Raw genomic sequence first — 13,765 nt, 5'->3', positions numbered from 1 at the left:
TGCTGGAGGAACTCAGCGGGTCAGGCAGCATCTACGGAGAGGAATGAATAGTCGATGTTTTGGGCTGAGACCCTTCGGCAGTACTGGTGTCGAAATGTCAATTGCTTCCCTGCTCATTTGTTTGTTTGTTTATTTATTTATTTAGTGATCGAGCCATACCACGCCAGCAACCCTCAGCAACTCCAATTTAATCCCAAACTAATCATGTGACAATTTGCAATGACCAGTTATCCTACTGACCAGTATGCCTTTGGACGGTGGGAGGAAACCCATACATTGCACGGGGAGGACGTACAAACCCCTTACAGAGGACGCCGGGATTGAACCCCAAACTCCAACACCCTGAGATGTTCCCCCCTACGTCCCAAACAAATGTAGGCTGCTGGGTTAATTGTATACTGAAAATTGCCCCGAGTATGTAGTTGGGTGGTAGAACTGAATGGGAATGTTGGAGATCCAATTTACAGAGCAGGGAAATGGTGGAGGGGATCGTTCTGATAATTGAGAATAGATTCGATGGGCCAAAGAGCCTCCTGCTATGCTGTAAGGAAATATGAAATAAATATTTGCCTCTGTGCACTGGATACCATTTATACCACATCTCAGTAGACCAAACCCAATGTGGTCAATGCCCCAATCCTCACCTAAACAGTGCACCAAGCCCCCACCTCTATTGTTCAACCAGATACCAAGATCCATCTTCCCAGAACCCTGAATATCATCTTCCTGGATTGCTGAATCTCATCATCAGGTTTATTACCACTGACGTTTTGCAGACAAACGTTTTAATTCCTATCCCCAGTCCCATTCTAGCACGTCAGACCGTGGCCCGTCTCTTCAGCCACGATGAGGCTGCTCTCAGGGTGGAGGAGCAACCCCTCTTGTTCTGTCCAGGTAGCCTCCAACCCGATGGCATGAACATCGATTTCCTCTTCTGTAAATTTTTTCCTGTTCCTCCTTCCCTCTTCTTCAATTCCCCACTTACCTCGTCTCCTCATCTGCCTATCACCTCCCCCTGGGTCCCTTCCTCCTTCCTTTTCTCCCACGGTCCACTCTCCTCTCCTGTCAGATTCCTCCTTCTCCCGTCCTTTATCTCTTCCACCAATCACCTCCCAGCTTCTTTCTTCACCCCCACCTTCCCCACCCACCTAGTTTCAGCTATCACCTTTTAACTTGTCCTCTTACCACTTCCCCCACCTTCTTATTCTGGCATCTTACCCTTTCTTTCCAGTCCTAAAGAAGAGTCTCGGCCTGAAACATTCCCCTCCGTAGACACTGCCTGGCCTGCTGAGTTCCTCCAGCATTTCGTGTGTGTGTTTGCTCTCCAGCAGCTGCTCAGTCTCTTGTGTTTAATATCACTGACATATATTGTGAAATCTGTTGTTTAACGGCAACAGTACATCGCAATACCGAAAAACTACAGTAAGAAATACATAAAGTAACTAAGTAGTGCAAAATGAGAACAAAATTAGTGAGGTGGTGTCCATGTGTTCATGGGCCGTTCAGAGATCTGATGGTGGAGGGGAAGAAGCTGTTCCTGAAGTGTTAAACTTTGGCCAGCAGGCTTCTGCCCTTCCTCTCTGATGGAAATAATGAGAAGAGGGTGTGTTCTGAGATGGTGAGGGTTCTTCATGTGGCCACACAGTCATGAGTGTAGAGAGAGTGGAGCAGTGAGCTAAACGTGCGTCTTTGAGGGTCGTCTGCGTTGATCATAAAATGATGAGTGTGTCTCTTCAGTCCCCTGTGGTAGCGTTGAGAAGAGAGCATGGGAGACCACAGCCAGTGTAGATCGGAAGTAATTTCTCCCCTCGCTGGCGATCAACACGGGCACACCTCACGGATGCATGCTTAGCCCACTGCTCTACTCCCACTGGGTATATGCACGTAGAAGTATAATGGAGCACTGCCACAGGAAAGCAGAATCCGTCAACAAGGACTCCCACTATCGGAGCCATGCTCTCTTCTCACTACCACCGTCGGGCAGGAGATACAGGAGCCTCAGGTCCCACACCACCAGGTTCAGGAACAGTTATCACCCCCCCAACCATCAGGCTCCTGAATCGGTGTGGATAACTTCACTCACCTCAACTCTGAACAGAGCCTCAGGTCCCACACCACCAGGTTCAGGAACAGTTATTACCCCTCAACCATCAGGCTCCTGAACCAGTGTGGATAACTTCACTCACCACAATTCTGAACTGAGTCTAGGATCCCACACCACCAGGTTCAGGAACAGTTATTACCCCATAACCATCAGGCTCCTGAACCAGTGTGGATAACTTCACTCACCTCAACTCCGAACTGAGCCTAGGGCCCCACACCACCAGGTTCAGGAACAGTTATTACCCCTCAACCATCAGGCTCCTGAACCAGTGTGGATAACTTCACTCACCTGAACTCCGAACTGAGCCTAGGGTCCCACACCACCAGGTTCAGGAACAGTTATTACCCTACAACCATCAGACTCCTGAACCAGTGTGGATAACTTCACTCACCACAACTCTGAACTGAGCCTGGGGTCCCACTCCACCAGGTTCAGGAACAGTTATTACCCCTCAACCATCAGGCTCCTGAACCAGTGTGGATAACTTCACTCACCTGAACTCCGAACTGAGCCTAGGGTCCCACACCACCAGGTTCAGGAACAGTTATTACCCTACAACCATCAGACTCCTGAACCAGTGTGGATAACTTCACTCACCACAATTCTGAACTGAGTCTAGGGTCCCACACCACCAGGTTCAGGAACAGTTATTACCCTACAACCATCAGACTCCTGAACCAGTGTGGATAACTTCACTCACCTCATCTCTGAACTGATTCCACAATCTACAGACTCTTATCTCCTGTTGTGCCTTTCAAGGACTTTGCAACAACTCTTTTTCTCAATATTATTTATTACTTATTTACATAGTGGGCCGAAGTATTGTGCTGTAGGTTTTCAATTTTTTTTGTATTTGTACAGTTTGTCTTATGAACATTGTTTGGTTGTTTGTAGATTTTTATTGACTCTGTTGTGTTTCTTTGTACTTACTGTGAATGCCCATAAAAAAATGAATCTCAGGGTTGTATAAGACCATAAGATATAGGAGCAAAGTTAGGCCATTCGGCCCATCAGGTCTGTTCCACCATTTCATCATGGCTGAACCATGCTCCCTCTCAGCCCCAATCTCCTGCCTTCTCCTCATATCCTTTCCTGCCCTGACCAATCAAGAACCTATCAACCTCTGCATTAAATATACCCAGTGACTTGGCCTCCACAGCGGCCTGTGGCAATGAATTCCACAGATTCACCACTCTCTGGCTAAAGAAATTCCTCCTCATCTCCGTTCTAATTGGAGGTCCCTCTATTCTGAGGCTGTGTCCTCTGGTCTTAGGTTCTCCCACCATAGGAAGCATCCTCTCTATCGAGGCCTTTCACCATTCAATAGGTTTCAATGACCCATCAAACACTCGTGATATGACAAGCCATTCAACCCTGGAATCATTTCTGTCAACCTCCTTCAAACCCTTTTCACACCCTTTCTAAGCTAAGGGGCCCAGAACTGCTCACAATACACTGTGAGGCCTCACCAGTGCTTTATAAAGTCTCAGCATTACATCCTTGCATTTATATTCGAATCCTCGTAATGACATATATGTACCTTGATAATAAATTTACTTTGAACTTTGTATGCCTGCAAGAAAATAATCCCAGGTTTGTATATGGTGAGATGTACAGTATGTCCTTCCATGCGGTGGTGAGCTGGAGCAATGGCATCAACACGGGTGATGCCAACAGGCTCAATAAACTGATCAGAAAGGCTGGCACTGGAGACTGTGGTTGAACAAAGGACCCTACGGAAAATCCTGGCAATTCTCACCCTCTGCATGCCACCTTGGCTGAACAGAGGAGCACTGTTAGTAATAGACTAAGACAATTGCACTGCTCCAAAGAGCGCGAAATGAGGCCTTTCTTACTCCCAGCCATTAGGCTCTATAATGAGTCAACCTGCAGCTGGGGAAGTGATGGCCCCCTCCGGTTAGACTGTTTGTGGTAAGTAATTTTCATTCTTCCTCTAGTATTTCTATCTGTGCAGTTGGAATGCTACCGTGACACTGTAATTTCCTTTGGGATCAATGAAATATCTGCCTATCTATGACGATAAACTTACTTTGAAAGGGTGATTTTGCTTTGTGCTTGGCTCCGCTCTGGGCTTGGCACCTGACGTTCGGTTTGTGTTACAGTGAAAGGGACCCTGAGTGAAGACACCATCCGCGTCTTCCTGCAACAGATCGTGGGGGCCATGAAGATGCTCCACAGCAAGGGGGTTATCCACCGTGACCTGAAACCACAGAACATCCTGCTGTCCCACATCGGGGGGCGGAAATCCAACCCCAACAACATCCGCATCAAGATAGGTAGGAGGCAGCTCTGTCCTCTCGCAGCTCTCCGTGCAGGGAATGGTGGGGTTAGTACAGCGTCAGGAACAAACGCTATCTCAGCCTTCGTTAATTCTGGCATCTCAAATGAGGGAGATTAAAAGCTAAAGGTTTCCTCTCCTGACGCATCCACGGCAATTAGAATGAGGCTTTGTAAGGTTAGACTGAATTTGGAGCATTGTGACAGGCTTTGAGCCCCTAATCTGAGAATGGTGGCTGGGTGGAAATACGTCTCTACCAAAGGAGGTGTATGGTGCCTGATCCCTCCACTAGCCTGCAGGTCACCCTTGGGCAAGGTGTAGCACCTGCTTAGCCACCCTCCCCCCAATCAGGGTCACGTGAAGCCACGGGAGCCGGTGGTGGATGGTCGTTTGAGCAGCCGGTGCAGATCACAAGTCCTGGTTATGTGACCACTGACACCAGGCAGACAATCTCTGAAGAATATTGATAATGGCTGGTGGACTCCTGGCTTGTAAAGACACTGCCCAGAAGAAGGCAATGGCAAACCACTTCTACAGAAAAATGTGCCCCGAACAATTTCATGGTCGCCTATGTCATACAACGTGGCACATAATGATGATGTCATAAAACACGGCGTATAGTGATGATGATGCTCTAAGATAACGTGGAGAATGATCTTGGGGATGAAAGGGTTAATGATCGAGTAGTGTTTAACATCTCTGGGCCTGTACTTGCTGGAGTTTAGAAGACTGAGGGGGATCTCACTGAAACCTATTAAATATTGAGAGGCCAAGATAGTGGATGTGGAGAGGATGTCTCCTATAGCGGGAGACTCTAGGACCAGAGGGTACGGCTTCAGAACAGAGGGACATCCATTTAGAATAGAGACAAGGAGGAATTTCTCCAGCCAGAGAGTATGACTCTGTGGAATTTGTTGTCATGGAGACTCTGGAGGCCAAGCCATTGGGTATATTGAAAACAGCAGCTGACAAGTTCTTGATTTGTCCCAGGTTATGGGGAGAATGCAGGGGAATAGGGTTGAGAGGGATAATAAATCAGCCATGATGAAATGGTGGAGCAGATTCGATGGGCCAAATGGCCTAATTCTGTCCTCTGCTTTATGATCTAATTCTGACCTCCAGAATAAGTAAGATCAGTGGACAGAGGGAACTGAAATCGGTTTATTATTGTCATGTGTACCAAGATAGTCTGAAAGGGTTTTGTTTTGAATGCCACCCATACTGATCATTACAGGGCATTAATACGTCAGTGTAGTAGAAGGAAAAAATAATAACAGTGTGCAAAATAAAAGTGTTAACAGTTACAGACGCCCTGACCTATCAACCTCTGCTTTAAAAATACCCAATGACTAGGCCTCCACAGCCATCTGTGACAACAAATCCCATCAACGTTGGCACGTTAGTTTTGTGCCATCGAAGTCATCCCTGTGACCATTGCGAATGCAATATTCAGCTACCACCGATTTCTCCAGGTATCCCACCCCGTGCTCCTTGATGCAGGTTTCCACCATGCGTCCCGTCACAGTTTCTTTAAGGATCGCCAGTATCCTGAAGAAATGCCAGATTAATGCCATCCTCAAACCCATAATGAAGCTCAACTCACAGCTTATGCCAGTCAAGGATGGCCTGGGACTCAGGATGGCTGGTGATTATAGGATTCGCTGTGAATGTGGAGCAGCGTATATCGGCCAGTCAGGATGCACGGTGGAAACCCCTACACAAAACCACTGCAAATCATGACATATGTGAGTGCCACGCCAGTGGTTTTTGGGACCGCCTGGTAAAGGAAGCCACTGAAATAAAACTAGAGGAAAAGAATTTTAACAAAGACGAAGGTCTCGCTCTAGGTAAGAACTGGGGTTCCGATTGTAAGCAAGGTGGGACAGTGGAAGCCTGATTGGATGAGGACTAACCAATCAGGAGGCTCGGACAATGGGGATATAAATACCGTCAGACTAGACATGCCCAGGCAACATCCCTGATGAAGATGGCGGAGTTTGTCATCAAAATGCTGGTGAAAACCGTTACCTGTACCTGGCTGGAAGCCCAAGAAGAGTTTATTCTGCAAATGCTGGAGGAACTCAGCAGGCCAGGCAGCATCTTAGGCTCACTGTTGGCCAGCATTGTGCATGGACATTGCAGCCTAACTGTCGACGTGATACGCAGTACGATGTGGAGAGCAAGCTGTCGTCCATGCTGCAGGCTCCCACCTCTCCACGCAGCAAAAGAGGAATGACAGAGACCGATACAGTCTGGCACCAGCATCAGCGCAAACTCAACCTGAGGGACTCCAGCTCCAGATGCCTCCCTCAGGGTTCATCCCAGGAGCCTTCTCCATGAGCGGGTATAGCCGCAAGGCAGTGGAGGATTGAGATCAGAGTTTCCCTTCTGGATGAGCTGCTGACCATAGCTGACGAACCCCACCTGCCCAATGTGACTGGCTTTAAGACGCCAGTAACCCGCCTTTGCCCTTCGCCTGTCAGTAGAAACGGTTTTAGTTGCTGAGCCACGTGTGTGAATGCCAAGAGCAGGAACTGGTTGGCAGAGGCTATTTGAGACGCACGCCATTGGGAGCATTTAATAGGCAGTGCAGGGGTCTGTGGACTCTTTAGTTAATGGTTCGTGTCCATGACACAAACAAGATTGGGAACCCCTGAGGTAATGGGAGCTTATCTCCACTACCCCACCCCACAGCTGTCACATCCTTAAGGGATGTCGGCAGCATCTGTGGAAGTGGATAAACAGTCAACATTTTGGGCCGAGATCCACAATGAGGCCATGTTGCGGTAGATTGTGAGGTCAAGGGTCCATCTTCTCAGACTGCAGAACCACTTAATAGTCTTATTACAGCAAGGAAAAAGTTGTCTTTGAACTTGGTGGCAGGTGGCTACAGGCTTTTGTATCTCCTGCCCGATGGGGAGGGGTGGAGAGTGAATATCTGTGGTGGGGGGGGGGGCGTTTTTGGTGCTGGATGCTTTACCGAGGCAGCAGGAAGTGTAGACCGAGTGGAATCAGGCACCAGAGCTCGAATGGCTGACGTGAGGCTGACACCCTCTTCTAGTGGCCATAACTCAGACTGTTCCCTCCTTCTCTTTCAACGCAGCTGACTTCGGCTTTGCCCGGTATCTGCAGAGTAACACGCTGGCAGCGACCTTGTGCGGATCGCCCATGTACATGGTGAGTACTCTCCATCGTTACAGGCAACCTTTAGGATGTCTGTGGTCTTCAGGGTGACATTTCAGTTCTCTGTAGCCCTGGTCATCACCACACTTGAAATATTAGCTATTTATGCAGAAAGGCATCGTGGAACAGGCCCTTCTGGCCCTACGAGCTCTCTGCTCAGCGACCCCCGTTTAACCCCAGCCTAATCGCGGGACAATTTACAATGACAAATTAATCTACTAACCGGTACGTCTTTGGACTGTGGGAGGAAACCCGCACATCCCACTGGGAGAACGTTCAATCTCCTCACGGGTGGCGCCGGAGTTGAACTCCGAACTCCGATGCCCCAAGTTGTAATAGCGTTGCACTAACTGCTACACTACCGTATCTCTGCTCTTTGAGATAGTATGGAGTGTTTTATATCCCTGGGTGACGATTAACTATTCGTTCAGTACAGAAACCCTCCAACCCTGCGGCAGCCCCTTGGTGAGCCGTCCGTCCCCGGTGAGTTTGGCCTCCGTATGACTTCCAAAGCTCGCAACAATACGGTTGACTCTTGACGGACCCCCGGGGTGGACGTTGTAAATTACCACTTTGCAGCAAGGTGGCAGCCCTTCACCGTCTTCCTGAGGGCAGCTGGAGAAGGGTAATCCAGTCCAGTGCAAAAGCCTTAGGCACAGTTAAATAGTCGGGGTGCCTAAGGCTTTTTCACCATACTGTATTTGTCAACATGGAGAGCGAGTTTGTAAATCTGGCGGGAGCAAAGGACGTTGGGAATGGTGAGGATGGAGTGCAGTGGGAGGGGTGTGGGACAGGTGGCAGAGAAGGAGTGTTGGGGTGGGGCGTTGGCACGGGTGCAGACACACCCAGCCCTGAGACATCAGGAAAGGTCATTTGATTACAAACAATTGGTTTATTGATCATTACAGAATGTCTTCTCTGGTGCTTCCCACTCCCTCCCCTCTCCTCTCCCCTTTTCCCAAACCATGATTCCCTCTCCCTGCCCCCTTCCCACTCTCAGTCCACAATAAAGACCCAGACCAGAATCAGGTTTATCATCACTCACAAATGTCCAGATATTTTTTGTGGCAGCAGTACAGTGCAATACGTATAATTACTAGAGTACTGTGCAAAAGTTTCAGGCACCCTAGCGATATATACAGTACAAGTGCCTAAGACTTTTACACAGAACTGCAGATGAGGAGGAATTTCCTCAGCCAGAGAGTGATGAATCTGTGGAATTCTGTGCTGCAGACGGCTGTGGAGGCCAAGTCATTGAGTCTATTTTAAGTGGAGGTTGATGGGTTCTTGATTAGTTAGGGTGTCAAAGGTTTCAGGGAGAAGACAGGAGAATAGGGAGGGATAATAAATCAGCCCTAATGAAATGGCGGAGCAGGTCCTATGTCTTGTGGTTTCATGAATAAATGAAGCTAATCTTTGCCTTTACAGTAAGGAGGAGTATCTGAAGCAGTTGAACCCATTGACCTACAAATCTGCAGTTAATACTCTGCGGACCAACAGATTATCTATGGTGGAATACTGATGAAGGATTTAATGAACTGGAGATGTTTGGGATAAAGTTCACAATACAAGCCACTGCCTGAACCTTGGCCCAGAACAGTTCAGGAATTAACAATTGCATTAAGGGCCAGAGAGGTCCACAGCATAGTTATGCACTGTCGGTATCTTAGTTGGAATTCTGGGGATATTGAACACATGAAGCTCCTCAGGGACAAAATCGCAATTATTTCTCCTGTGTGAATCATTCCTTCAGAACATGAATTGATTACGGTAGATGGGATGTTATGTTGAAGTTGTACAAGACGTTGGTGGGGCCTAATTTGGAGTATTGTGTGCAGTTCTGGTCACCGACCTACAGGAAAGATGTAAATAAGGTTGAAAGGGTACAGAGAGAATGTACGAGGATGTTGCCGGGTCTGGAGGATCTGAGTTATAAGGCAAGATTGAATAGGTTAGGACTTTGTTCTATAGAATGTAGAAGACTGAGGGGAGATTTGATAGAGGTGTACAAAATTTGAGGGGTATAGATAGAGCAAATGCAAGCAGGCTTTTTCCACTGAAGTTGGGTGGGACTACATCTGGAGGTCATGGGTTACGTGTGAAAGGTGAAAAGTTTAAAGGGAAAATGAGGGGAAACTCCTTCACTCAGAGGGTGCTGAGAGTGTGGAATGAGTTACCAGTGCGAGAGGTAGATACTGGGTTAATTTCAACATTGAAGTGAAATTTGAATAGGTAGATGGTAGGGGTATGGAGGGCTATCGTCCCAGTGTAGGCTTTATAAATGGCTTGGCATGGTCAAGATGGGCCAAGGGGCCTGTTTCTGTGCTGGGCTTTTCCCTGACTCTATGACTCTGACATACAACAGTCCAGTACAGTATTACTCTGCCTTGAATGGTACCAAGTCTGACTGCGAAAGCAGGAAGGTAGGGTACGGAGCTGGCAAACCCGCACCGTAACAACACAGAAGCTCCAAAGACCTCATCCCTGTGAGAGGATGGAGAAGATGAGAAGTGGAGGAAGAGGTACACGGTGGTAAGTGATAGGTGAAACCAGGAGAGGGGAGGGATGAAGTAAAGAGTTGGGAAATTGATTGGTGAAAGAGATAAAAGGCTGGAGAAGGGGGAATCTGATCGGAGAGGACAGAAGACCATGGAAGGAAGGGGGAGGCACACCAGCAGGAGGTGATGGGCAGGTAAGGAGATGAGGTGAGAGAGGGAAGCAGGAATGAGAATGGTGAAGGAGGTGCAATAACCAGAAGTTCGAGAAATCGATGTTCAGGCATCGGCAGATTTTCTCATCTTTGTGCTCCTTGAAGGTGTCCTGGATACTACAGAGGCTGGTGTCCATGATGGAAGTGACTGAGTTTACAACTCTCTGCAGCTTTTTCCAGGGAGAGTGAGATGAGACAAACATTAAACGTTGTGGGCTTGGAACCGAGTGAAGGCCAGTGAGTGAGAAGGGCATGTGGTGGAGTGACTGGACGTCCAGCAGATGGGATCACAATGAGATCCATTGTGATGGATAATGGCATCACAATGTTATCCATTTCCTTCACTGCTTTGACCTAACTCATCAGGGGATTTCAGGCCTGGGGGGTTGAATAGCCCCTTCTGAAGCAGATTTCTCACCTCTCAGTAGGACGGAGCCCAATCCAACACAAAGTAGCTTTGGTGGAACAAAGTTACCCCTCTAGGGTTCATTCAGATTTTTATTCACTCGGTCTCAGGATAGGATGGTTGCTGGGAAGTCTGACATTTAGACCGTAAGACATAGAGCAGAATTAGGCCATGCAGCCCATCTAGTCTACTCTACCATTTGATCATGATTCGTTTATTTTCCCTGTCAACCCCATTCTCATACCTTCTCCCTATAATCTTTGTTGGCTGGACTAATCAAGAACTTATCAAACTCTGCTTTAAATATATCCAATGACCTTGCCATCTGTCAGAATAAATTCCACAGATTCACCACCCTCTGGCTAAAGAATTTCCACCTCATTTACAGTACTCTGTAATAGTCTCAGGCTCATATATCTAGCTAGGTTGCCTAAGGCTTTTGCACAGTACTGTAGTAATCTTATGTACCGCTGCCGCAAAAAGAAATAAATTTCATGACGTATGTGAGTGATGATAAACCTGATTCTGATCTGGGTCTCTATTGTGGACTGAGAGTGGGAAGGGGGCAGGGAGAGGGGAATCATGGTTGGGAAAAGGGGAAGGGAGAGGGGAGGGAGTGGGAAGCACCAGAGAGACATTCTGTAATGATCAATAAAACAACTGTTTAGAATCGAATGACCTTGCCTGGTGTCTCAGGGCTGGGTGTGTTTGCACCTGTGCCACCCTTACCCACCCGACACTCCTTCTCTGCCACCTGTCCCACACCCCTCCCATGTTGCCCCACTCTTATGGATTGTCTGATCTGTAATAATATATAATGTGTGGAATTCTGACTCTAAAACTGGATCAGGCTTGTTGTTATTATTATTATAATATAATTCACCAGGAGGAAAGAACTTTTGTTCCCAATGCATTGTAACTATCTTTAATAATTGATTGCAAGTGTTTGACGTAAGTGAAGAGGGAGTATGGAGTTTTTCCAGACTGAGCTATACCATTAGGTTTGCAGCAGGATAAATCAATCATCTCAAATCAGATCAATAAGCAAAATCAGAACCACAGTCAGGTTTAATGTCGTGAAAATTGGTGTCTTTACAGCAGCAGTACATTGGAACAATAATAGTAGGAAAGAACTGTGAATTACAGTAAGTATTAAACAGTTAAATTATATAAGTAGTGCAAAAATGGAAATTAAAAAATAGTGAGGTAGTGATCGTGGGTTCAATGTCCATTCAGAAATCTGATGGCAGAGGGGAAGAAGCTGTTCCTGAATCACTGAGTGTGTGTCGTCAGGCTCCTGTACCTCCTCCCTGATGGCAGAGGGGAAGAAGCTGTTCCTGAATCACTGAGTGTGTGTCTTCAGGCTCCTGTACCTCCTCCCTGATGGCAGAGGGGAAGAAGCTGTTCCTGAATCATTGAGTGTGTGTCTTCAGGCTCCTGTACCTCCTCCCTGATGGCAGAGGGGAAGAAGCTGTTCCTGAATCACTGAGTGTGTGTCTTCAGGCTCCTGTACCTCCTCCCTGATGGCAGAGGGGAAGAAGCTGTTCCTGAATCGCTGAGTGTGTGTCTTCAGGCTCCTGTACCTCCTCCCTGATGGCAGAGGGGAAGAAGCTGTTCCTGAATCGTTGAGTGTGTGGCTTCAGGCTCCTGTACCTCCTCCCTGATGGCAGAGGGGAAGAAGCTGTTCCTGAATCATTGAGTGTGTGTCTTCAGGCTCCTGTACCTCCTCCCTGATGGCAGAGGGGAAGAAGCTGTTCCTGAATCATTGAGTGTGTGTCTTCAGGCTCCTGTCCCTCCTTCCTGTTGGTAACAATGGGCGATGGGGGTCCTTAATGACGGATGCTGCTTTTTTGAGGCATCGCTCCTTGAAGATGTCCTGAATACTACAGAGACTAGAGCCCATGATGGAGCTGACTGAGTTTACAACTCTCTGCAGCTTATTTTGATCCTGTAGAGCAGACCACCCCACCCCCCCCCACACCAGACAGTGATGCAGCCAGTCAGAATGCTCTCCACGGTACATCTGTAGAAATCTGTGAGTGTCTGCGGTGACAGACCGAATCCCCTCAAACTCCTCATGAAGTATAGTCGCTGTTATGCCTTTTCTGTTGCTGCGTTGATATGTTGGGTCCAGGATAGATCTTCAAAAACATTGACACCCAGGAACATGAAGTTGCTCACTCTTTCCACTTCTGATCCCTCGATGAGGACTGACCTGTTCATTGCATTAACTCCCCAAAATTCTTGTCTTTTTACTATTTGTTTATTTATTGCTTAGTGATTCAGCACGGTAACAGGCCCTTCCTGGTAGTAAATGCTTTCGGGGTTAAATTGAAACTGACATAAATTTATCAGATGTTCCTTGGTTCCTGGGGATGTAATCTATCTCATCTTCTGCTGAGACTGCCGGACTTCAATCAACAAGGAGGAAAGAATACAGAGACAATTGACAAGGATGTCGCTCGGACTTGTGCTTCTGAATTAGAGGGAAAGGATGAATAGGCTGCAGGGATCGGTGCTGGGACTGTTGTTGTTTGTTATCTGTATCAAAGATCTGGATGATAATGTGGTTAACTGGATCAGAAAATGGGCAGATGACGCCAAGATGGGGGATGTTGTGGGCAGTGAGGAAGGCTACCATCGCTTGCAGCCGGATTTGGCCTAGCTGGAGAAATAAGCTGTAAAATGGCAGATGGAAGGTGGCAGACAAGTGTGACCTGTTACACTCTGGGAGGACTAACCAGGGTAGGTCTTACACAGTGAGCAGGGCACTGAGGAGTGCGGTAGAACGGAAGGATCTGAGAATACAGGTCCTTAATTCATTGAAAGTGGCGTCACACGTAGATAGGGTTGGCAAGAAAGCTTTTTCCACATTGGCCTTTATAAATCAATGTATTGAGTACAGGAGTTGGGATGTTATGTTGATGTTGTATTAGACGTGGGTGAAGCTCAATCTGGAGTATTGTGTACAGTGTTTGTCACCTACCAACAGGAAGGACATAAATAAGATTGAAAGAGGGCAGAAAAAATTTACAAGGATGTCGCTGGGTCTGGATGACCTGA

The 13,765-nt window shown here is 47.4% G+C and overlaps 1 protein-coding gene across 2 annotated transcripts in view; it reads left to right on the top strand.

Moving 5' to 3' along the window:
* ulk1b (unc-51 like autophagy activating kinase 1) overlaps positions 1–13,765 on the top strand; it is a 132,165-nt gene that overhangs the window by 44,686 nt on the left and 73,714 nt on the right. For both annotated transcript variants that reach the window (XM_073051953.1, XM_073051952.1), the window contains exons 6-7: positions 4,228–4,401; positions 7,507–7,580. In XM_073051953.1, the coding sequence (XP_072908054.1) occupies positions 4,228–4,401; positions 7,507–7,580 (248 nt within the window). The remainder of the gene's footprint in view (positions 1–4,227; positions 4,402–7,506; positions 7,581–13,765) is intronic.

This window comes from Hemitrygon akajei, chromosome 7, assembly GCF_048418815.1.
Source record: "Hemitrygon akajei chromosome 7, sHemAka1.3, whole genome shotgun sequence".
NCBI lineage: Eukaryota > Metazoa > Chordata > Chondrichthyes > Myliobatiformes > Dasyatidae > Hemitrygon > Hemitrygon akajei.
This window is presented reverse-complemented; position numbering and strand designations above follow the sequence as displayed.